The sequence below is a fragment of the Martes martes genome (genome assembly GCF_963455335.1).
Source record: "Martes martes genome assembly, chromosome: 11".
Lineage (NCBI taxonomy): Eukaryota > Metazoa > Chordata > Mammalia > Carnivora > Mustelidae > Martes > Martes martes.
The window spans coordinates 56,734,851-56,761,119 of NC_137899.1; the positions used below are offsets into that span (position 1 = coordinate 56,734,851).

The 26,269-nt window shown below is 39.8% G+C and overlaps 1 protein-coding gene and 1 pseudogene across 2 annotated transcripts in view; both read left to right on the top strand.

Annotated features, from left to right (window-relative positions):
* The window catches only part of LOC308352460 (large ribosomal subunit protein eL6-like), a 45,734-nt pseudogene extending 40,001 nt beyond the window's left edge, over positions 1-5,733 (top strand). The window contains exon 4 of the transcript in view: positions 5,227-5,733. The product of the transcript in view is annotated as a large ribosomal subunit protein eL6-like (transcript). The remainder of the gene's footprint in view (positions 1-5,226) is intronic.
* Positions 5,527-26,269, top strand: part of CCDC126 (coiled-coil domain containing 126) — a 48,200-nt gene continuing 27,457 nt past the window's right edge. The window contains exons 1-2 of the mRNA XM_080818279.1: positions 5,527-5,752; positions 22,756-23,148. Coding sequence (XP_080674405.1) covers positions 22,914-23,148 — 235 coding nt within the window. The 5' untranslated portion in view covers positions 5,527-5,752; positions 22,756-22,913. The remainder of the gene's footprint in view (positions 5,753-22,755; positions 23,149-26,269) is intronic.

The following is a 26,269-nucleotide window of genomic DNA, read 5'->3' on the forward strand; positions in this document are numbered from 1 at the left end:
AGTCTTACTTGAAAAGTGAAAGGTAACAAGTGAATTAGTTTGAATAATGTATTTTATTTAACTGTATCTATCCAAAATATTATCATGCTGACATATAATCAATATTTTAAAACTATTAGAGATATCTTACATTTTTTTGTACTAAATCTTCAGAATTTAGTGTGTATATTATACTTATAGTTCATTTCAATTCAGGCTAGCCACATTGCAAGTTCTGAAAAGCCACATGTGTTTATGGGACAGCTGAGGTAATCTCTACCTAGATTATCCTGTTTTATGCCTATGATCTGTACTGTCTCTTTTCCTTTATGCCTGGCTACTGTGCAGACTTTCCCTATTTAGATAGCAGTGAAATGGAGAAAACTCTCCATATAGCAGATACATTCCATTGTGGCTGCTTGTATATTTATCTTCTCCTCCTTACCCCCTTCTATAAGGGACCATTGCATGATTTTACTTGCCTCCGCATCTTTAATACTTTAACGTGATCACAATGATAAACATTTCCTGAGGGTTTGTCACGTGCTAAGCACTGTGCAATCTGCGTCACACACGTAAACTCATTTTCTCATTTTAATTCCCATAACATCCTTGTGAGGTACCTTTACTACTGCCATTTTGCAGATGGGGGAACCGAACCTAAGAAAGGTTATGGAACTTGCCCAGGATCAGATAGCTGTAGGGCCTAGAATTGAAAGAATGCAATCTGACTCCAGATTTATGCTCTTTTATTTTTAAATTGGGAAATGTAATACATATGTGGAAAAATGCCTAAAAATAAAAATGAATATATAGTCTAACTAGTTATTGTAAAGCCCACAACAGTGTAACTATTTTCTAGTTTCTTTATACCTAGAAACTTTATTAATTAGTTTCTTTATATACTACTTATATAAAGAAACAGAAGAATTGGGGGTGCCTGGGTGGCTCAGCTGGTTGTGTCCAACTCTTGATTTTGGCTCAGGTCATGATCTCAGGGTTGTGAGATCGAGCCCTATGTAGGGCTCTGCCCTAGGAGGGGATCCTGCTTAAGATTCTCTCTCTCCCTGTGCCCCACTACCCTCCAGCTCTAAAATTAAAAAAATAATAATAATAAAGAAAAGAAACAGAAGATTTGTAGAATTCCAACCCATTGCTTCTTCCCAGTCTCAAACTGTCTCTGTGAAGTTCCTTCTGTCTTAGATGTAGCCATTAACATATTTCCTTGCTCTTTTTACAGTTTTAACACGTAGTGTGCATTCTTTTTTTTTTTTTTTTAAGACTTATTTATTCATTTGAGAGAGAGAGAGAGAGTACAGACATTGGGGAAGGGGCAGAGGGAGAGAAACAGACTCCCTGCTGAGTGTAGAGCCCAAAAGGAACCTGAGCTCATGAGTCCAGCCTAAACCAAGAGTCAGATGTTCAACTACTGAACCACTCAGGGGCCCCTTAAGTATGCATTCTTTAGTCATATTTTTGACTTTAGTCATATTTTTGAACTTTATAAAAATGGAATAATACAGTGTATATTCTTTTGTGAGTGGTTTCTTTTTCTTAGCGGTGTGTGTGTGTGTGTGTGTGTGTGTGTGTGTATTTATTTATTTATTTTTGAAAGATTTATTTTTAAACAATCTCTACATTCAACTTGGGGCTCAAACTTACAACCCCAAGATCAAGAGTCACATGCTCTACCAACTGAGCAAGCCAGGCATCCCCTAATATCATACACACACACACACACACACACACACACACACACACACACATACACACACATATATACACACACACACATATACATGTGTATATATATATATATATTTTTAAAGATTTTATTTATTTATTTGACAGAGAGAGAGAATACAAGCAGGCAGAGCAGTAGGCAGGCAGAGGGAGAAGCAGGTTCCCCACGGAGTGGGGAGCCCAGTGCAGGGCTCCATCCCACAACTCTGGGATCATGACCTGAGCCAAAGGCAGCCGCTTAACTGACTGAGCCACCCAGGCACCCTATATTTTTAAGATTCATATATATCAGGGCCCCTGGGTGGCTCAGTGGGTTAAAGCCTCTGCCTTCGGCTCAGGTCATGATCCCAGAGTACTGGGATCGAGCCCAGCATCGGCTCTCTGCTCAGCAGGGAGCCTGCTTCCTCCTCTTTCTCTTTCTGCCTGCCTCTCTGCCTACTTGTGATGGCTGTCAAATAAATAAATAAATAAATAAATAAATAAATCTTCAAAAAATTCAAATATATCTTTGCATATAGTTTGATCATTTTTCTGTTGTATTATATTCTATTAATACAACTATGCCACAATATATTTATCTATTATGTTATTGATAGAGGACATTGGATCATTTATCATTTTTAGCTATAATAATAGTACTGCTATTAACATTCTTTGGCATGCATTCCAGTGCCCAAGAGCATGCCTTTCTTAAGAGTATATGCCTGGAAGTGACATGCTGGCTCATGTATGGGCCTGTATTCAACTTTAGTAGATAGGGCCAGATGATTTTTCCAAACTGGTCCATTAATTTACTCTCCCTACAGTGAAATGAAAATTCCCATTGCTCCACTCCTAGTCAACAGTTGTCATTTTCAATCTTTTTCATTTTAGTCATTCTGGTGAGTGGTGTAGTACTCTCTCTCTCTCTCTTTTTTTTTAAAGATTTTATTTCTTTATTTGACAGAGAGTACAAGTAAGCAGAGCAGCAGGCAGAGGGAGAGGGAGACGCAGACTCCCTGCTGAGCAGGGACCCCGATGCGGGGCTCAATCCCAGGACTCTGGGATCATGACCTGAGCCGAATGCAGCCGCTTAACCGACTGAGCCACCCAGGCACCCTGGTGTAGTACTCTCTTAACGTGGTTTCAATTTCCCTGTTTCCATAAAAAAGTTGACACTTTTTCCCATTTTTACTGATTATTTGGATTTATTTAGTGATGTGCCTGTTCAAATCTTTTTGTTATGATTGTAGTTCTTTATATATTCTGGAAAGAAGACTTTTCTTGGTTATACATGCTATACATTTTTTTTCAGTTCTATAGAGCTATAATTGACATTCAGCTCTGTATACGTTTAAGATGTATAGTAGAAGGCTGTAAGTTTATTAGACTCTGAGGCTTGCTTTTTAACTCCTTAAAGGTGTCATGTGAGGAAACTGAATCTTAAGTATTACTGTAGTCAAATAGATCAGTTTTTCTATTATAGTATTTTTTGGAATAGTTTAAAAAGTCTGTTCCCTGGGGCACCTGGGTGGCTCAGTGGGTTAGGGCTCTGTCTTCGCCTTGGGTCATGATCTCAGGGTCCTGGGATCAAGCCCTGCTTCGGGCTCTCTGCTCAGCAGGGAGCCTGCTTCCCCATCTCTCTGCCTGCTACTCTACTTGTGATCTCTCTCTCTGTGTCAAATAAATAAGTTAAATCTTAAAAAAAAAAAAAAAAAGTCTGTCCCTTACTCTTCCTTTTTTTAAAGTGAATTCTACCCCCAACATGGAGCTCAAACTCACAACCCTAAGATCAAGAGTCTCATGCTCTACTGACTGAGCCAGCTAGGCATTCCAAGTCTGTCCCTTACTCTCAAGGTCATGGATATATGCTTTTATTTTCTAAAAGCTTTATTGTTTTGCCATTCAAATTTATGTCCATTATCCACCTGGGATTGATTTTTGTATGTAACGTGAAGGGCCCTTCTTCATTTTTTTTTCTTTTAAATGGGAATCTATTTGTCTTAACACCAATTATCGAAAACTATTTTTTTTTCGAAAACCATTTTTTAGGCATTGCTATGCATCACCATATCAACTCCCATGTATGGATGAAAGTTTCTGGGCTCTTTATTCTGTTCCATTGGTGTATTTGTCTATTCTTGATCCAGTAATACGCTGCCTTAATTACTATGGCTTTATAATAAAACTTGCTATCTGGTAGCGCAAGTCGTCTTCTTCCTCCTCTTCTGTTCACTTTTTTCCTCATGAAGCTTGTCTTTGCTCTTCCATAAAATGTCTAATTGGCTTAAGTTTCACACACACACACACACACACACACACACACCCCTACTGAGATTTTTTTCTGGAATTGCATTGTATCTACAAATAAATCTGGGGAGACTTAGCATCATTCAGTATTGAAACTTCTATGAACATACTATCTTTTTTTTTTTAATTTTTAAAAACAATTTTATTTATTTATTTATTTGACAGAGAGAGAGAGCACAAGTAGAGGGAACAGCAGACAGAGGGAGAGAGAGAAGCTCCTCCCTGAGCCGGGAGCCCAATGCAGGGCTCGATTCCAGGACCATGGGATAATGACCTGATTTGAAGGCAACACTTAGCTGACTGAGCCACCCAGGTGCCCTGAACATTTCTCTGTTTAAGTCTTCAAGGTTTTTGTTTTGTTTTGTTTTCTTTTCTTTTTCAATTAAGTTCCATGACCAACATGGGGCTTGGACTCATGACTCTGAGATTAGGAGTTGCATGCTCTAGCAACTAAGCCAGACAGGCACTTCTTCTTCAATGAATTTTGGGGGGTAGGGGTAAGGGGGAAAGAGAATCTCAAGCAGACTCCATGCCCCATGGGGCTCAATCCCATGACCCAGAGATCACTACCGGAGCAGAAATCAAGAGTTGGATGCTCAACTGAGGGAGACAACCTTCAATGTTTTTTAAAAAATGTGTTCTTTATGTAGGTCTTGCCCTTCTTTGATTTATTCCTAGGTAGTTGATATTTAATTTGAAGCTATTGTAAGTGGTATCTTAAAATATTAGTTATCTTTTCCTTTTTGGAGTATAGAAATACTTTTTTTTTTAAAATGCGACTTTTTAATTAACCTGTTTAACTCCTATTAATTGTAACAATTTATCTGTAGATTCTTTTGGATTTGCCACATAATGACATCCTCTGTGAAAAATAACAATTTGTTTCTCCTTATTTTTGTTATTCCTTTTATTTTTCTTGCCTTAGACCACTAAGGGCATTCAGGGGCAATAATAACGTACATTCTTGTCTGCAGCACACTTTTATTTATTTATTTATTTTTAAAAAGATTTTATTTATTTATTTGAGAGAGAGCGTGAGAGAGGAGAAGGTCAGAGGGAGAAGCCGACTCCCCATGGAGCTGGGAGCCCGATGCGGGACTCAATCCCGGGACTCCGGGATCATGACCTGAGCCGAAGGCAGTCGTCCAACCAACTGAGCCACCCAGGCGTCCCTTTAGCACACTTTTAATCACTATTAAGTCCTTTTGCCTCCAGGTCACAGCCTTGAAATTGTTAGTCGCCTGCTGGAGGGTCAGGAGTAAGACGCCTACGCTCTCCTTTCAGCTACTGCAGGGAGTTAAAAGAGCGTCTGCCTCCCGTAAGCTAATTTTCCAATCCTGGAGATGTCGGCAGCTTCTTCTGGTTGCTACGCAACGGCGTCGCCCTGCCCCTGGAGTAGGATCAGCCGGGCCAGAAGCACGTGCCGCCTCTTCCGCATTCTCGGACTACATCCCCCATAATGCCGCGGACAGCGATCTGCTGGTCTCCGAAGTGGGGGAAGGGCTGGGACCGGCCGGGAGGCGGAGCGGAAGCGGACTGCGAGGGACGAGAAGAGTAGAATCTCCACGAGCTGGGAACCACCTCGTCGTTGATTCTCAATCTTGGCCTTTCTCCATCCCCACCTGGAGGCTGCTTCGCAAGCGCAGGACGCAACTGACACCTGCTAATCGACTTTCGCTGCGCCGCCCCAGCTCAGGAGCCCGTTGGCGGCGGCGACGGTGACAAGAAGCCCACAGGCAAGGTAATGGGGAGGGGGCGAGAGGAAAGCGGGGGGGTGGAGGCGACTCCGCCCGCCCGCCCCGCGTCTCTCCGGTATTCCCCTCAGGCCCGGCGGCCGCCCTTCCTCCACCGTTTCCCGCTCGTGCCCCTCGCCCCTCCCGGGCCGCTGCCCCCAGGTGTCCGCGGAGAACCGGCTCGGGAGCTGCCGGTAGCCCGCGGCCGAGGAGGCTCTTTGTCCCTGCCCCTCTGGGTCTGACAGCCGTGGCCCCGTGGGCCCCGGGCGGAGAACCGAGCGAGGCTCGGGCTGCTTGATCCGAGCGGGGCGGGCTCAGTCCCGTGGCCACTGGCGCGGGGGAGCGACCGACCTGGTGCAGGGATGGAGGAGCGCCCGCGCGGCAGCCGCACTCACTTCTTTTTCTGCTTTTGACAGCTCAGCTCTGTTCTACTTTGAGGGAGAAAGTCAAATGCCCCTTTTTTACCCCCTTCAAACTCAGCTCCTGGGTGATTGGTAAGGATGAACTTAAACTGCTCTGTCGACTGTGACTTACACTCTCGAAAGCGGTACTAAGAGTGGCTCAGGCAGCCTGGGTTCCCATCCTGATCGAGGCACTGCTTGGCTTTATGACCTTGGTTAATTAAAGGTTCTAAGCCTGAGTTTTCTCATCAAATGGAGATAACAGTACGCATCTTTAAGTTGTTAGAATAAAAAAAAATAATGTGCTTACAACGTCATTAATTCCTTTGAGGAAAAAATCCTTTGAATATGATACTTTTATTAGTTATACTGAGGTGGCCTCTGGATTTACGAGTTTTGTGCTTTTCTTTGTTTAATGATTAGCACCCTAGGTTGTGTGTTCTTTACTTAATACCTCGTTCACCTTAAACCTAAGGAAGGAATTCCTTTAAAGTATGCTGTCTTCTTAATTTCCACGGTTTGAAGATGGTTGAGAATGTTCTTAGGAAATTGATGACTCTGCTTTTCTGTGGATCAGCTCTGGAGATACAAGGACTTATTCACCGCCCCATCCCCCCAAGCTGTGTCCTTTGGGAGACTCTTTAGAGGAGCTTAAGTGTTTGCTTTGGCAGAGTAAGCACCTAGGTGTTCTGCAATCCTGACGTGGGGCTTCGCCATCTTTACCTTACGTCAACTTTTTCCACCACTCTCTACACTTTTTCACTGGTTAGTAATTTTACTCCTTTGGGATTTCTGTTTGCCAGTGGTAGTTTTGATCTAGAACAAGTTGAATGAATGCAATACAATTTATAAGGAGTGATTTGAAATATTTCACATTAGTTCCTCTATAGTTTTGGTTCTTGCACTGTTCTCTCCTGGTATTTACTGACAATGGTGAGTTTTTCTTTAAGGAAATCCTTATGGTCCTTTGATGATTTTTTTTCATTGAAAATGCCTGTTCTTTACTACTTTGGTTTCAAACACTGTTGTGTAATATGTGAAGTAATATGTTCTGAGTAACGCTGTTTTTGAATGTCCAGTTATAGTGGGAGAAAAACCAGTAGGGCCTGATGAATTTTCTATGTTATGTCTTCAGTGACTGATGCATTAAAAAAAATTTAGGAAGAAAAGGAGAAAATCTGGTGAATGTATTTCATAAGGATACTAGCAAGGAAGTAAATAAGGGGAAAACTTATTTAAACTGTGGGAGATGACCTATGCATATAAAGAATTTTTAAAATATGATTCTCATAAAAATATGTGGCAAAAATACTCATTTTGGAAAAAAAAAGTTTCTATATTGGTGTTCGTGCAGTACAGACGGAGAGTAAATAGAAGACCTTGGTTTTTGTCCTAGCTCTGTCTTTATCTATATAACCTTATGTTCCTTTGTGGTCCTCATTTTCCTCTTGCCTAACATAGTGAATTGGTCTGATTCCAAGGACTCTTCTAGTTCAGACTTTCAATGATAAAGGGTTTTAGATGTCCTTTTTTTAACATGTAACAAATTGGTATAAGCCCTTTTAGTCATTTATTTGTGTCTTAGGGTTTTTTTTTTTTTTTATTTCCCACCTCAAGGAAGAGGATGTACATGTAGGAACTTGAAAGCTGCCACAAACAAACATTCCTCTTTCATGAACTGCACGTGTTGTTTCCTACATTTTTGACATGCTCATTTCTCTTTTTTTTTTTTTTTTTTTTTTAAATTTATTTATTTGTTAGAGAGAGAGCGAGCGAGCACAGGCAGACAGAGTGGTAGGCAGAGGCAGAGGGAGAAGCAGGCTCCCTGCGGAGCAAGGAGCCCGATGTGGGACTCGATCCCAGGACGCTGGGATCACGACCTGAGCCGAAGGCAGCTGCCCAACCAACTGAGCCACCCAGGCGTCCCATCATTTCTCTTTTTCTCTACTGCGTATCTCTTTTATTTTACTTATAGCCTCTGTTTACCTGTCGTGCCTATTTCTTTGTAAATCTACTTTGTCAATCCCCTAATCCAAACTTCATTGTTTCTTTTTGTGAATTCTTTCCCTTTTTGCTCCTATTCCCAACAACCTGGTGTTCTTAGATGCTCTTTTTTCCCCAAGGCCTCAGGCAAAGGTGCCCAGTGCTAGTCTAGTTAATTGTGAAGGGGGATGTGGGCTCATGTGTCACAAAATATGATTGGCTGAGGCTTTGGGCAGGTGACTAAAATATGTGGTACAACCTAATTTATTTTATTTTGTTTATTTTTTTAAATATTTATTTATTTATTTGACAGAGCGCACACGCACGAATGAGCATGAGTGGGGGAGAGGGAGAAGCTGGTTCCCTGCTTAACAGGCAGCCCAACAATGGGCTCAATCCCAAGACCCTAGGATCATGAACTGAGTCAAGGCGGATGCTTAACTGACTGAGCCACCCAGGCGCCCCAGCCTAATATATTTTAGATTAAACTGTTACTGTGGCATAATGATTGAGTAGTTTCCCTTTGTCCTAACATTTCTATTCTTAACCTTGAATTACTTTACCCATTTTTTTTTAATCTTTGTACTCTTCAGAGCTATTATCTTCTCTCTTTTCTCCCAAATATGCCATCTAAAAATGATCCAATATCTTGAGACATGTGTCTGTATCTTAGCTGGAATTTTAGTGTAGCTTCTCTCAAAGCAGTTCACATTTAAAATTTTAGACCTAATGAGGAGTGGAAGACTGTGTTTTCTGTTAATTTTTTTCCTAGATATTAGCCTTGGGCAATATTGTGTAGAAAAAGTATTCTAAGAATGGGCCTTTCCCCCTGAAATTACATTCCGAGGTCAAGTCTGTGGAGGACTTATTTATGAGCCTTTTTTGAAGAGAACTGTCTGAACCTCTGTGCTCTGGTGAACAACTGTGTCTTTTTGTAAAGTATTTCTGCTTTTCTAATTGTAAATTCCTTGGTAGACTAATAGGCACTGATTCTTGTAGCACCTTTGGCTTAGCAAGAGCTTCTCTCCTTGCTAGTTGCTGCTGTTGTTGTTATAGTTAATTTAACTATAGTTCTAAAGCGCAAAAAGCAGAGCACTGAATAAATGCAAAAACGGGATTTGAGGAGGAGATTTTTTTTTTTTTAGGTAGGATTACCATCTATTAATGTTTTTAATGTCATTATTGCAGTGTTTCCATAAACGATACAAGCAAGTATTTCAAGACAGGCAGTGTTTTTAAAATTTTGACTTCAACCCATAGTAAGAGATCTTTTTATGTCAAGACTTCATAGATACACAAGTATGTGTGTGCATGTGTGTGTCTGTGTAAGAAAAAAATATAGGTATCTAACTGAAAGAAAACTGACATAAAGCAAGATCTGTAGTGGTACTGTCTACTTTGATAGTTTCTATTTTATCTTGTATTTTTAAAAAGTGCCATTTGCAAACTGTTAAGTTGATTTTTGTTCCCAGCTTTTGAAAAACGGGAGAGTCCTGTGCTGAGAATTTGGATGCCTAATTTCCCCCCATTTGTTTGCTGATGGATAGTCATTAATCCTCTTTGTGCTTCACTTTCCTTTTCTTTAAAATGAGGGTGATGGGGTGTCTGGGTGGCTCAGTTGTTAAATGTCTGCCTTCAGCTTGGGTCATGATCCCAGGGTCCTGGGTTTGAGCCCCACATCAGGCTCCCTGCCAAGCGAGGAGCCTGCTTCTCCCTCTCCCTCTGCCTGCTGTTCCCCCGCTTGTGCTCACTCTCTCTTAGTCAAATAAATAAATAAAGATCTTAAAAAAGAAAAAAAAAAGGTAAAATGAGGGTGATCCTCTGTCTTGACTGTAGTAATAATGTTAACTAATATATTTGTCTTTAGGTCCCTGGCTAGGGAGAAACCACTGAAAAATTGCTTAAATATCTAGTTGTTTGCATGTTTCGTATTTGGGAAGTGGCGTAAAAAAACTTTGCACAGATCTTTGGAGGTTGTTGGAATGGAGACTTTAAGGCCTTTAATAAATGTGAAAACTAAGAAAAAAGTTTCCCCCTTTTTTTCTGTTTCTACCTTTTTGTCCTTTAACAAGGAATCTTTTAGAGTTTGAAAATTTCTATTTAAAATGCTTAGTAACCAGCATCTGGGTGGCTCAGTCCATTAAGCATCTGACTCTTGATACCAGCTCAGGTATTTTTTTTTTAATTAACATATAATGTATTATTTGTTTCAGGGGTAGAGGTCTGTGATTCATCAGTCTTACACAATACACAGCCCTCACCACAACACATACCCTCCCCAGTGTCCATCACCTAGCCACCCCATCTTCCCACCCCCTTCCACTCCAGCAGCCCTCTGTTTCCCGAAATTAAGAAGTTATTGTTTTTCTCCCTCTGATTTTGTCTTGTTTCATTTCTCCCTCTTCCCCTCTGATCCTCTGCCTTGTTTCTCAAATTCCTCATATCAGTGTGATCATATAATTGTCTTTCTCTGACTTAATTCGCTTAGCATAATACCCTCTAGTTCCAGCCATATTATTGCAGATGGCAATATTTCATTTTTGATGGCTGCATAATATTCCATTATAGTTATATACCACATCTTTTTTTTTTTTTTTTAAAGATTTTATTTATTTATTTGACAGGGAGTCATATAGTGAGAGAAGGAACACAAGCAGGGGGAATGGGAGAGGGAGAAGCAGGCTTCCTGTTGAGCAGAGAGCCCAATGCGGGGCTTAACCCTAGGACCTGCGATCATGACCTGAGCCCAAGGTAGACACTTAATGACTGAGCCACCCAGGTACCCTATACCACATCGTCTTTATCCATTCACCTGTCCATGGACATCTAGGCTCTCTCCACAGTTTGGCTATTGGGGACATTGCTGCTGTAAACATTGGGGTGCACGTGCCCCTTTGGATCACTATATATATATTTTTTTTTTTGTCAGAGAGAGAGAGGGTGAGAGAGAGAGAGCGCGAGCACAGGCAGAGGCAGAGGGAGAAGCAGGCTCGCCGCCAAGCAAGGAGCCCGATGTGGGACTCGATCCCAGGACGCTGGGATCATGACCTGAGCCGAAGGCAGCTGCCCAACCCACTGAGCCACCCAAGCGTCCCTGGATCACTATATTTGTATCTTTGGGGTAAATTCCCAGTAGTGCAATTGCTGGATTGTAGGGTATCAGCTCAGGTCTTGATCCCAGGGTCATCCGTTCAAGTCCAGCTTTGGGCTTCACTATGGAACTTACTTAAAAAAAAAAAAAATTGCTTTATAGCAATTTTAAGTTATGTTGGCAAATTGTTACCTAGATTTTATTCCATACCCCATCTTAACTACACTGCCCCCCTCATGTTAGAAAATGCTAATAGGAATGTATTTACATATTTTTCTGTGCAAAGTCACTATACCAGATTACTACTCTTCCCGTATATTACTGAACAGTAGAACTACCATTCTTCTAAGAAAAGGGAAAACAAAACTTTCTATGCTTGTGGGTTTCCTTCTGTTTACTTTGAATGATTTCTCCAAACCCGGCCATTCCATGCTGGGGATTGGGATCCCTCCCATTCTCATTTGTTTGTACCGAGGAGACTAGGAATAAGGAATTTACTGCCTGCTCCCAAGATTCTGGTCAGAAAAGAATTCTAAAGGTTTTGGTTGGAAGGAAATTGGAACCAGACTTTACTTCCTCTTGTTTTTCAGATCAGACCTCCCTAGAGGGCCTTCCTTGATCTGATACTTCACGTAGACTCCTCAGATATCCTCACGTTACCCTGTTTATTTTCTCCATAATAGTTTATGACAAAATGAAATTAACTTGTTTCTGCGCTTGCTTGTTTATCGTCTCCAACTAAGACATAATCTCCACAAGAAGAATCCTGTCTTGTTTCACCTTTCACATCTCTAGTTCTGGCGCATAGTAGGTACTGCAATAAATATTGTGAATGAGTAAGTGAGCAAATGAATGAATAAACCAAATTCTTTCATGCTTTAAATGAAACTTTGTATAATAGATTGTTGAGCCTAGGTCTTTATGTAGTCCTCCCCCACCCCCAAATTCTTTTTTCTGGAAGTATGTTTTCTTATCAGTGTCTTCTGGACATTATGAAGGTGTCTCCATCCAGAAGATCTTGTATTTATCTGTGCTTTACTTCATATTTTTTTCTGTTGTTTTTTGCTTATGTAAAAAAAAGCTAAGCTCTAAGATTTCTTAAATCCTTCTTGTAGTAACTTTGTAATAGTTTGATTTATGGGAATAAAGTGTATTTAAACTTTAATGTGCTGACTTGGTAATTTAATGAATAGTCTAAGCATATATTTTTGGAATTTTAGAATCATTGCTCTAAACTGCCATTACTGTTCTCTGGCTATTTTCTTTTTTTGTTTTTTGTTTTTTTAAAGATTTTATTTATTTATTGGACAGACAGAGATCACAAGTAGGCAGAGAGGCCGGCAGAGAGAGAGGAGGAAGCAGGCTCCCTGCTGAGCAGAGAGCCCGATGCTGGGCTTGATCCCAGGGTTCTGGGATCAAGACCTGAGCCGAAGGCAGAGGCCTTAACCCACTGAGCCACCCAGGTGCCCCTTGGTTTTTTTTTTTTTTTTTTTTTAAGATTTTATTCATTTATTTGAGAGAGAGAGAGAGAGCGTGCGCTTGAGAGAGCTTGAGCTCACAGACTAGGGGGAGGGGCAGAGGGAGAGAGACGGGGAAGCGGACTCCCTGCTGAACGGGGTGGGGGAGGTGGGGGTGGAGATGGCTGGATCCCAGGACCCCAAGCCTCATTTAATGTTACAGTTCATTTAGTATTTACAAACTTAGCCTTTCTAGTGGAGGTAAAGAAAGTAGTATGGTATAGAGAAAAACCTAAATAGTGAGTCAGTACCTGTCTTCTAGATCAATATAGTTTTTGCCATTAACTGTCTCATTTTAGGCAAGATACCCTGGGTTTTATTTCATATGAAATGTCAGGGGATTGTAGTAGATTTCTTCTCAAATTCATCTAGCCACAAAATGGATAATTGAAGGTACTTTAATTTTATCTTGAAACTTCCATCTCCTCTGCCCTTTTGCGCCCCCCCCCCCAACACTGTAGGGGAGTCATTGCTGCTTGGGAGAAGGTGGGGTTAGACTCAGGGATGTGCTTAAAGTAAACCATAGGTATCTCTACTGATTGTCAGTGGGGTTTATGGGAGTTGTGGCAGCGGTGTAGGGTCAGTTACTCTTGCCCTTAGGCACATGGGATTGTGGGGAAAAGGTTCATGACTGGATGAGAAGATGTGATGTGTGAAATCAGCTGATATAAAGTAATGTGCTGTGAGAGAAGATCAGCATGGACCGGGGTAAGGTGATGAGGTTTTGAAATCCTTCTGGCTAAGGTAGTGTTTAAACAGATACTCTAGTCTCATTGTAGGCTATTTGGAAGATGAAGTTTTCTCATCAACAGTGCCATTGTATCATCTTTTAGAACTGGGTAATTCTTCAGTAATTAGTAATCAGTAACTAGTACCAATGAAGTATTTCATGCTATCCACAAATTCTGAGTAGAAATTTGTTCAAGCCTGTGGCCTCTCTGGTAGCTGTTAACTAACTGAATGAGAGGATGTAAGGAAACATGCTTCATAAATAAAAATGGATGTAAATGTAAGGTGCTATTATTACTATTGTATGAGACAGTGAGAAGACTGGCTTGATTGGGGGAGATATTTTTGTGACTAATGGGAAATAGATTTGCCTTTGGGGACTGGATTATAGAGGACCATGAGAGGTAATCAGAGGAGTTTTATTTGGGTCTAGTAAAACAAAAACTCCTGTATTAACTCAGATTACTCAGATTTAAGAATTACTGGCATTGCTGCATTAGTGCCTGACACTAATAATAAAAGTTAGTGTATATTGAGTAGTATGAGGTGTCATTTATCTTTACCAGTATAAATGAGGACATCAAGGTCTAGGGAGATAAAGTAACTTGCTCCAGGTTTTAAAGATAGAATATGTAATTTCATATGGAATATGTGGGGCTGGAGGTGGGGCAGGAGTGGGAGTGCTGCTTTTTGAAGAGGCAACATTTGAGATAAATAATACTAAAAAATGAAAAGGAGCAAGCAGCGGGGAGAACATTGCAGGGTGGTGAATAGCAGTTGTATATAGAGCCTGAGGTCAGAAAGCATTTGGTTGGTCTTGCCTGGAGGGACTGTAGCACAGTGAGTAAATAGTGGTATGAGGTTAGGACGAGAGAGAGAAGGGGAGAAGTCAGATTTTGTAGGGCCTTGTGGTTTGAGGTAAAGAGTTTTAATTTTATTTTAGGTACAGTGGGAAACTGTTGAAGGATTTTTAAGCAGGGGAGTGATGTACTACAACTTTGTGTGTAGTTAAAAAATACATAAAATGTACCATTTGAACCATATTTAAGCATACAGTTCAGTGACGTTAAGAATGTTCACATTGTTGTGCAGCCATCACCATTATACATCTTCAGAACTTTTTCATTGTCCCAGAGTAAAACTCTATACCCTAAACTTTAAACCATAATTCTCCATTCTTCTCTCCTCTGCCCCAGCCCCAGCCCCTGGTAACTACCATTCTACTTTCTGTCTCAATGTATCTGACTGGTCTAAGTACCTATATTAAGTGGAATCCTACAATATTTGTCTTTTTGTGTCTGTTTTAGTAACTTAATATGATATAATGTACCTTTTTAAAGTAGGCTCCATGCCCAATGCAGGTCTTGAACACATGACCCTGAGATTAAGGGTCATGCTCCACAGACTGAGCCAGCCAGGCGCCTCTTAGTATGATATCTTTAAGTTTCATCTGTGTTGTAGCTTGTATCAGAATTTTATTCCCGTTTAAACCTGAATAATATTCCATGGTATGTATATACCACATTTTGTTTATCTGTTCATTTTTTTGTACATGGGTTATTTCTACTTTTTGTCTATTGTTGAATTATGCTGCAATGAACGTAAGTGCACAAGTATCTCTGAGTCCCTAATCACTAAAGAACTGCTTTCAGTTCTTTAGTGATTATACCCAGAAGTGGAATTACTGGATCATATGGTAATTATGTGTTTAATTTTTTGAAGAACTGATGTACTGTTGGTTTCCACAGTGGTTGCACCATTTTTCATTCCTATCAGCAGTACACAAGAGTTTCAATGTCTCCACATCTACCAACACTTGTTTTTTTGTTTAGTTTTGTTTTTTTTGATAAATGCTATAGGGGAAGAAACATCTTTTTTTTCCCTATCTTCTTAGGTTCAGTACCTGGGACTCTGCAAATTAAATTGACAAAAGCCAGATTAACAGGAAAAAAAGGGTTATTTCATATGCAAATGAGGGGCTTTACAGAAATGAAATGAAAACCAAAGAAGCAGAACCAAAGAAAACCAAACTGAGAGCTTGTATATCATTTAGACACAGAGCTATAAATTGTAAAGATCTGACAAGACAAAGGTAAAGGAGTTTTAGTTTCTAAAGGCAGTAGGTTGTGAGAAGATAATATATGGGAGAAACTAATGGAAGATAAGGGTTGTTCAAGATGTGTTTGTACAGATTTGTCTCAACATCAACTCCCTATCTCCCATGATGAGAATGTTGTCGCCTTTCTGATGGGAAATTCTTGTCTGCCTTTTAGGTAGAAAGGGGGAGAGCAAGGCAGGAAACACTTCCTGCATCTGCTGTTTCTTAGTCATCTTCAGTTTCAACTAATCCTTATACAGCAGTGGCATGCTTATACTTTGGGGTGGTATACTCTGATGCCCTTCCCATCATGCTAATAATGGGTATGAAGTGGTATCTCATTGTGGTTTAATTTGCATTTCCCTAATGATTAGTGATTTGAGTGTCTTTTCATGTGTGTATTGTTCATTTACATATCTCCTTTGAGAACCATTGGAATTTTTACTATTCAAATTGTGACTTGTTTTTAGAAGAACATTTTGGCTGCTTTGAGGACAGTGGCTTGAGGTGGGTTGGAGAGGAATCTGGGAAACCACTTGAGAAATAGCTGCAGGAATCCAGTTGGAGATGATGATACTTGGACCACACTCCTTTGCCTTTTCAGATTTAGTGCTCTACAGACAACTTCATTTTATTTTATTATTTATTTATTTATTTACTTAGATAATTTGTGACAACTTCGTTTTAAATGTGTCTCCTCTCCTTCACTTCTGCTTTTGAGCCGTATACACTCTAATTCCTTTTGTATTCTCTGCAGTTACCCAAGAACTTTCCCCTGGGAATCCCAAAAATATTTACAAGTCTATCTTAGGTTAAAATAATGATGATGAAGGTGATGATGATTTTGTTTTTGTCTCTATTTATTTTTAAGAGCTTTTATTTATTAGAGAACAAGTGAGAGAGGAAGCATGAGCTGGGTGAGAGGGTATTGGGGAAGGGAGAAGCAGACTCCCTGCTGAGCACGGAGCCTGATGTAGGGCTCAATCCCAGGGCCCTGGGATCATGACCTGAGCGGAAGGAAGGCAACTTAACTGATTGAGCCACCCAGGCACCCTTTGTTTTTGCTTTTTAAAAACTACTTGGGTCAAATATGAAGTTTGACTTTTTAGTCATTAGTAGACAATTGATATGGTGGCCTAGAAGTTGGGATGAAAAAGTGTTCAGACTGTACACTATTTTGGTCAACAAAGGACTCTAATAAATACTGTGCTCGATTGTAGCCATGAACCCTTAGTGACAATGTAGGCCTTTTAGGTGTAATTGTTATTTCCCTCATGACCTAGGTGGCCTTCCAGGAGATGGACCAGTACTTGAAACCTAAAGAAAAAAAAATGGGGAGGTTCAGAGTGCAAGTTCCTATGTCACTTGCAGCTTTGAACATTACACAGGAAGGAGACATTATTAAACCCTCCCTTTTTTTCTTTTTCTTTCCTAAAGATTGAGTCTAAGAATAATTACTCCCCTACTAAAATAGGGGCACCTGGGTGGCTCAGTGGGTTGAGCCTCTGCCTTCGGCTTAGCTCATGATCGCAGGGTCCTGGGATGGAGCCCTGCATCAGGCTCTCTGCTCAGCGGGGAGCCTGCTTCCCCCTCTCTCTCTCTGCCTGCCTCTCTGCCTACTTGTGATTTCTCTCTGTCAAATAAATAAATAAAATCTTAAAAAAAAAAGTACTAAAATATGTTGCCTTTAGTTGCTAAACAATTAAAATCTTCTTGTCTGCTTTTTTCTTTCTATATGGCATCACAAAAAAATCTTTCAGGGAACAGAACAGTATATTCATATTGATCACAGGGACTAAAGTGGTACCGGTGGAAATTGTTTTCTCTTCATTCTGCCTCCCCCTCTGACTTGTTAATATAGGGCTTAGCTTACCCTGGCAGGAGTGACTTAGGTTACAACAAAGATAACTGTTTTTTTCTCCCCATTGCAGCTTTATGAAGAGATTTGAGATTTGGAGAGTGGTTCCCATTCCTTGCTGCACATTGAAATAACCTAGGGTTCTTCTTCTTCTTCTTCTTCTTCTTTTTTTTTTTTTTTAAGATACTTATTTACTTGAGAAAGAGAAAGAGAGCATGAGAGAGCATAAGAGAGCTGCAGGGGGAGAGGGAGAAGCAAGCTTCCCGCTGAGCAGAGAGCCCAACGCAGGGTGATCCCAGGACATTGAGATTATGACCTGAGCTGAAGGCAGACGTTTAACTGAGCCACCCAGGTGCCCCTAACCTAGGACTCTTAAAAACCAAACAAACCATACCCAACTCAACCAAACCAAAACGGATGCCTGCTCCTTCCCCCTAGACATGCTAATTTAATTGGTTTGGGGTATGACCTGGCCTGGGGATATTTAGAAAACTCTCGAGGTAATTTTAATGTGAAGCATTCTGAGAAGAGACCAAAGGCATAGTTGTATCCTTTTGGGAATCTTAGTCACCTCTACTGGGCTTGCTTGGAATTACATGTGGAAATGAACCCTGTAGAATAGTTTTCAGGCCTTCTTAGGTTGCATCAGAGAACCCTCATGGGCCTTTGAACTGTTCAGCCCTGTGTCAGGGCTTGAAGAAGGCTCCAGGGTGTCTTTTCTCTTTAGTTGCTCTTACACTCACTTTATTTCTTGGTGTCCTTTTGTAGTTCCCTAGTGAAGAGTGGAATAATGGCTCCCAGCTTCTCACTTCTTTGCTATTCTCAAAGACACCCTTTTCTTTTCTTTAAGATTTTATTTATTTATTTGACAGACAGAGATCACAAGTAGGCAGAGAGGCAGGCAGAGAGAGAGGAGGAAGCAGGTTCCCTGCGGAGCAGAGAACCCGATGTAGAGCTCAATCCCAGGACCCTGGGATCATGATCTGAGCTGAAGGCAGAGGCTTTAACCCACTGAGCTACCCAGGCGCCCCTCAAAGACACCCTTTTCGTGTTAAATGTTTAACTGCTTTGGGCTCCTGGGAGGTTCACTTGGTTAAACTGTTGGACTCTTGATTTCAGCTCTGATCACAATCTTAGGGTCTTGAGATCAGCCCCAGGTCAAGCTCCATGCTCAGTGGGGAGTCTGCTTGAGGATTCTTTTCCTCTGCCCCTCCCCCATCGCTGTGTGTGTGTGTGTGTGTGTGTGTGTGTGTGTGTGTACATAAATAAATAAATCTTAAAAAACATAAATAATAAATAAATAAATCTTTAAAAACATAAATAAATAAATCTTAAACATTTTTTTAACTTCTTATCACTATAGAAAAATGTGTAACAAACACAAGCAAGTTCTAAAACATGAGTGTTTTACTATAGTAGTCACTATAAAGCTTCCTGACTTCTCTCTGAGGTGGGCTGCTTTAACTTAGTTGAGGACAGTGGTGAGCCAGACACATCCCATGAAGAGTCAAGGCTACAAAGAGTTTTCTTTTTTTAAAGATTTTATTTATTTATTTATTTATTTAACAGAGAGAGAGAGAGAGAGAGAGAGAGAGAGAGCGTGCACGCGCACGCGAGTGAGCGAGCGCACAAGTAGGCTGAGCAGCAGTCAGAGGGAGAGGGGGAAAGGTCTTGCTGAGCAGGGAGCCCCATGCGGGGCTCGATCCCAGGACCCTGGGATCGTGAACTGAGCTGAAGGCAGATGCTTAACCGACTGAGCCACCCAGGCGTCCCTCTGAAGACCTTTCTTTCCTGTAGGCCTGTTTTCTGAATTTAATTGTCAACTAGTATACAGTCAGTATAGAACAATAAGGGGCTCTTTATTTATCTTTGGGCCCCCCACCCTGAGAAACACTAGGTTTAAAGTAGGCTTTCTTGTTTCTTGGAATTTATTACTTTGGGGGCATATCCGCCTTAGCTAAGTTTCTGCCCTGTCTACTATCAGTGTGTTTTCTCTCAGTGTCTAGTGTTGGTACTGCTACTCACTCTTTTTTTTTTTTTTTTTAAGATTTTATTCATTTATTTGACAGACAGAGGTCACAAGTAGGCAGAGAGGCAGGCACAGAGAGAGAGGGGGGAGGAAGCAGGCTCCCTGCTGAGCAGAGAGCCCGATGCGGGGCTCGATCCCAGACCCTGAGATCATGACCTGAGCCGAAGGCAGAGGCTTAACCCACTGAGCCACCCAGGTGCCCCTGCTACTCACTCTTTAAGCAAAGTTCATGATTAAGCTTATATCTAGTTGGAGGGACTTTACCTGTTAGAGATTAGACTCCTGTGTTTGACTCTCAACCCTACCTCCCTCCCTGGATCTCTTGTTCTCTGTCTAATGCCATTACAGTCTTGGGATTTGTCACTTTGGTGGAGTTCTGTAAAACCTATGAGTTCTAGTAGGACTGGGTTTAAGGACCTTTTTTTAAAATGGAAGGACAGACCCTGAATGGAGATACAGATTCTGAACTTGTGGGCTTGTAGCTCTTGCTGAAGTTCAGGCAAGTGAGGTCTGTGGCCTAGGTGAAAAATCTTAGGGAAGTTAACCACCTCTCTAAGCTTTAATATTATCATTTTAGCGTGAGAATAACAGCATCTTTCTTTTGAGGTTATTGCAAAAAAATGAATGAAATAGCCATTGTAAAGTGTTTTCTTCATACCATAAGAACTCAGTAGTTGTTCATGGCTGCAGTTTCTGCTGTTAACTATTTTACTGCCATTGCTGCAGAAGAGGGGCATGGGTTCAGAGCCTGAGCTTTGAATCCTTTCTCTACTGCTATCCATTTGTATAACCTTGGACAAATTATTTAACTTCTCTCTGCCTCAGTTTTTTCCACCTGTGAAGTGAAAACACTATTAATGTGGGAGTTGTGAAGATGTAGTGAATTAATTCATGTAAGGAGTTTACAGCACAATCTGGTACGAAGTGATTGTCTTAAGGCTGTTATTTCATGGAAGTGCTGTCTTTGCCTCTGGTTTTGGCTTTGGAGATGTATAGTGATCTAAAACCTTCCAGGCCGTCATTTTAACCTTTGTTTGCCAAAACACCTAGGAAGTCTGTGTTCTTAATTCTCCAGTGATGTCACTTTTCTGGTTTTGTTGTCATGCCCACTTTAGAAGCCTGTTATGACTGCTTCAGGACAGATACACGGTTGGTCCTTCTACTGGGTGCTGGGTCAGGTCATGGAGCACACTGGTCAGACTTGAAAAGACATAGGAGCCAGTGAAGAAAGATCAGTAAAGAAAGAGTATGTTTAATATATATGTGTAAAGAAATTCTTTTAAAATTTTCTTGGGCATCAGAACTTCCACTTTCTGAACTCAAATGTAAGATCTATAGAAAAAATATTAGGTTACATTTACTTGACTTTGTTAAGTAAAGTTTAGTACTCCAGTATTGATTTTAATAGTAGAGTTTTCATAATATCTGAAGCCATTTATTCTTTGTATGGTAACTAAATAAGCAGAAGTAGAAGAAAACTTGAAAAGGAGTTAATTCTTAATTTTTAATGCAGTTTTTACTTTGCTATAGTAATTAAAATGGCCAGTTAGTGGTGTAATCATGCTTGTAGTGAGGTTTGGCACAATGGGTACATTGCAACTAGAGTAGGTGGGTGTTCTTCAAACCTTGGAGGCCCAGAATTTATTAACGGTGTATCAGGGACTGGGGGGCCGGGTAGGAGGATGAAAGAGTGGGAGTTTTCTGAACTGGACAGGTGAATTGCCAGGGTAGAAGATCCCCTGCTTACACATATCTCAACACACACGTCTAGAGGAGTTTTGAGTACAAAATTTTGTATTTTGATTTTTTTATGTAGGATAATAAAAGATACTCTTTATTTTTTTTATTAAATAAAGATATCTTTATCTTAAATATCTTTATTTTATTTTATTTACTTTATTTTTATTATTTAAAAAAAGAATGTGCTAGAAAGCAAACTTTTAGGGCACAACCATGGTTTCCATACTGCCTAGCATATATGCTGGCTCAGTAAACATCTGTTGAAGGTGTTTAAATGCTCTTCAGGGTTAACCTTTACTGTATTCATTTCTGGTCTTATCCTCAAATTTGATTTTATTTGGCTATGTGATTATACCCTATTAAGCAGATTAAAATCAGTATGTTTTATTTGCCTATACTGCTGGAAGTTAAAAAGTTCTTAAGGATTATTTTCATTAGGCTGTGAAATACACTTTTTGACTCTAGATATATTTCCATGTGAAGAATTTTATTCCACCATAAATGAAAAGTTTTCTTTGCTGGACACTTGGGTGATTCATATACATTATTGCTCTCTAGGTCTTTCTAGATTCCATGATTTTCATCACCTTTATCTTTTTTTTTTAATTGACGTATAACCTTTTTTTCCTTACACAATTTTCCCTTAAATTATAAAAGTACATTCCTGTACCATTTAAAATTTAGAATTGCAGATTTGGAAATACAAGAAAATTTCCTAAACTCTTTTAGCACTTCTCATTTTGCCTGGCATAAATTTAGAAGTACAAGCTTAAGAGATTGTAACTTATTTTTCATCTTAGGTTGGATGCTTAAGATGATCTTGTTGCCATTAGAATATTTTCTAGTGACATTTTCAAATATTGTCACACCTATTGAATTGTGGGATTTTTTTTTCCTCAGGCATTTTTTGTTTTCCAGCCTGTTTCACCTTTCCTCATTTCCCCCCAAGATTTCTTTTTTTTTAATTTTTTATTTGACTGAGAGAGAGTGAGAGAACACAAGCTGGGGGAGCAGTAGAAGGAGAAGGAGAAACACACTCCCTATGGAAAAGGGAGCCAATGTGGGACTCGATCCCAGGACCCCAGGATCATGAAATGAGCCATAGACAGATGCTTCACTGACTGAGCCACCCAGGCATCCCACCTTTCCTCAATTTCTCACTTTCACTTTGGCATGTGCCTTTTAAAAAAATTTTTTTTAAAGGAAGAGGAGGAAGAATAGGTTTTAGACATTTAGTTTGGAAACCTATATTTGAATAGTCTCCTATGAATCTCATTATATGTCCATAGTTTTAGTTTATTTAACAGAACGCTAATGTCTGTAAGAGTTTGAATGACAAGAAGTCATTCAAAGAATTTTGTGACCATGGTGGCATTTCAATTTATTGACATTTATGTCTGGTTTAAAATTTTGAAGAGCAATATAATGAAACTGAAAGTTGTCAAAGAAGATGATACAGTTTCAAATCACAATGATTTATAGAATCTCTTCTTAAGTTTATCATTATCTAGTCTGTTACTGGTATAGGTTAAGACTAATCCCCTTTTCTCTTCTCAATTTTACAGAATTAATTGAGAGTTGGAGGCAACCTTGCTGAAGATGAAGAATATACAATATTAGAGGAGGAGATTTTTTTTTTCTTTTTTCTTTCAGAAGTCTTGGTTGGTTGGTGGCTTAGAGCTGGTCACCACTCTTCAGTTGAGTGTGTTTGCTTTTATCAGAAATGGTTTTTACAATCTCAAGGAAAACCATGTCCCAGAAATTGAGTTTACTGTTGCTTGTATTTGGACTCATTTGGGGATTGATGTTACTGCACTATACTTTTCAACAACCAAGACATCAAAGCAGTGTCAAGTTACGTGAACAAATACTAGACTTAAGCAAAAGATATGTTAAAGCTCTAGCAGAGGAAAGTAAGAACTCGGATGTTGAGAATGGCGCTTCTATGGCAGGATATGGTAAGATAACCGTAGATTTTTCCTGGTTTTCTCCCCTTCACCCTATCCCCATTTCAACGTAGTTATGGAATGAAATCCAACTCATTACTTCATGCATAGGTCTTTCCAAAGCAAATTTTTCTTGACTTTTTATTATGAAACATTTTAAATGTACAGAAAAATAGAAACAATATGATAAATACCTATATATCTGTTGCCTAGATTTAACAGTTATTAACATGTTAAAAATTTTGTTTTGTCTAATTTTTGAAGACCAGTTAAATTGTAGAAATTTTGACATTTTACTGCTAGATACTTCCATATGTGTATCTAAACAAATGACCTTTTTATACACAATTATAGGAGCATTATAATATTTACATTTATCCAATTGTGCCTATATAGACTCAATTATATAACATCTGTCAATTCCTAAGAAGCAACATTTGCCTGTGTTTCCAATATTGTTTATTTATTGCCATTCTCCCTTTCACATCATGGGTTCCTGCTGTGGGTTTTTGTTTTGTTTTGTTTTTTAGATTTTATTTATTTGAGAGAGAGAAAGTGCATGAGCAGGGGAGGGGTAAAGGGAGAGGGAGAAGCAGACTCCCCACTGAACAGGGACCCTGACACTGGGCTTGATCTCAGGATTCTGAGCCGATGGCAGATGCTTACTTAACCAACCCTTCCTGCTGTGTTTTAAGTTCTATATGCATGCCATGTTCTCTCTTGTCTTCAGGACTTAAAAAAAAAAAGAGAAAGGAAAGATAGAACACTTTGTATATGATTGTGTGGGCATTTTCTCTATTTCAGTGTTTTGGTTTTTTTTTTTTTTTTTTTTTTTTAGTTATACATGTATGTATTTAAAGAATCAAAATTGTGTTATGAGTCTGGTAATAAAAAAGGGCAGTTCTTCCCAGCCCCAACAGTCCTTAAATTTCCCATTTCTTAGAGCCAGCCATAGAAAATTATCTAATCTGATTTACTTGGTGATTACCTCCATGTCTCTAAATAACATGCTCTGTGAGTTTCTTCTTGATTTTTCAATTATAAGAGTTATCCTTTAACTTCCCACTGTGCAGAGTGAGGGTTCAGCTTTCTTTTTTACCCAAAATTGTTTCCCACCCACTCCAGGCTGCTTTCACACACACATGTCCTTCTAGTCCTGCCATTTTCCTGATATAATTTTGTTAGGATAATATTCAGTGTTTGCATTGTTAGGACTGGGTCAGTGGTATTCATTACTGAGCCTTTTAGTACATTATTACTTTTCCTTTTCATGTACAACTTTATTTTCCCGTCTAGAATTAGTAAGTACTGATTTTTGTTTCTCTGCCTAGTTTTCTACCCTAACTCCTCACAGTTAAGTCTCCTCCCAGTATATTTAGACACATTAGCTATTTTATCATGTTCTTTATCTTGAAATCTTTCCTAGAGCCTTCTGATCTGCTCTGGATTTGGACTATTTCTTCTCTAGGCTTGTGGTAATGAGTTATTTGGGATCTTACTCCACAATCATCCTGGAACTCCCTTTACCTCTCTCTCGTTATGGATCTCCTATTCCCTAGAATCCTGTGGCTTCCTCTTTATTGGTGACTCCCACATTTTAGGGGAACAAGTCCTTGTAGTTTCCTCAGAAAAGTATAAGGGAGGTCCAAGTATTGATTCCTTGCATATCTGGAAAAATCTTTTTATCCCTACCCTCATGCTTAATTGAAAGTTTGACTGAGTATAGAATCCTTCTTTGGAAATAGTTTTCCCTTGGATTTTTAAAGGCTTTTTTCTTTTTTTCCCCTCCTTGGCTTCCAGTGTTCTTTTTGAGAATCTAATGCTGTTCTGATTCTTCACTCTTTTTATGTGATGTATTTTTTGGAAGTTTGTGAGACCTTTGTCCCATAGTACTGTTCTGAAGTTTTTCAAAATGATGTCCCTGGGTATGGATTTCTTTCATACATGTGCTGGGACCTCAGTGGGCATTTTATTTATTTTCCCACAATTTTAAAAGTTTATTTCTTTACTAGTACCTGTGATATCTAAGAGATGTAACATTCATGACTCAAGATAATGATCATGCTCTGATGTGCCTTCCTTAATGCCCATCACCTGATTATCCCATCCCCCCACCTGTCTCCCCCACAGCAACCCTCAGTTTGTTTCCTTTGATTAGGATTCTCTTATGGTTTGTCTCCCTCTCTGATTTTTGTCTCATTTTGTTTTTCCCTCCCTTCCCCTATGGTCCTTTGTTTTGTTTCTTAAATTTCACATATGAGTGAGATCTTATGAGAATTACCTTTCTCTGACTTATTTCACTTAGCATAATACCCTCTAGTTCCATCCATGTTATTGCAAATGGCAAGATTTCATTTTTGGGTGGCTGACTAATATTCCAATGTGTATGTGATTGATCCTCTTTATCCATTCATCTGTCAGTGGACATCTGGGCTCTTTCCACAGTTTGGCTATTGTGGACATTGCTGCTATAAACATTGGGGTGCACGTGCCCCTTCAGATCACTACATTTGTATCTCTGGGCTAAATCCCTAGTAGTGTAATTGCTGGATTATAGGGTGGTTCTATTTTCAGCTTTTTGAAGAACCTCCATACTGTTTTCCAAAGTGGCTCTACTAGCTTGCATTCCCACTAACAGTGTAGGAAGGTTCTCCTTTCTGCATCCTCGCCAACATCTGTCATGTCCTGATTTGTTAATTTTACCCATTCTGACTGGTATGAGGTGGTATCTCCTTGCAGTTTTGATTTGTATTTCCCTGATGCTGAGTAATGTTGAGCATTTTCTCATGTGTCTGTTGGCCATTTGTGTGTCTTTGGAGAAATGTCTGTTCATGTCTTCAGCCCATTTCTTGATTGGTTTGTTCTTTGGGTATTGAGTTGGTAAGTTCTTTGTAGATTTTTGGCTACTAGCCTTTTTCTGATAGGATATTTGCAAGTATCTTCTCTCATTTTGTCAGTTGTCTTGGTTTTATCAACTGTTTCCTTTGCTGTGAAAAAGCTTTTTATCTTGATGAAGCCATAATAGTTCATTTTTGCCTTTGTTTCCCTTGGCTTTGAACCCGTGTCTAGTAAGAAATTGCTGCAGCTGAGGTCATAGAGGTTGCTGGCTGTGTTCTCCTCTAGGATTTTGATG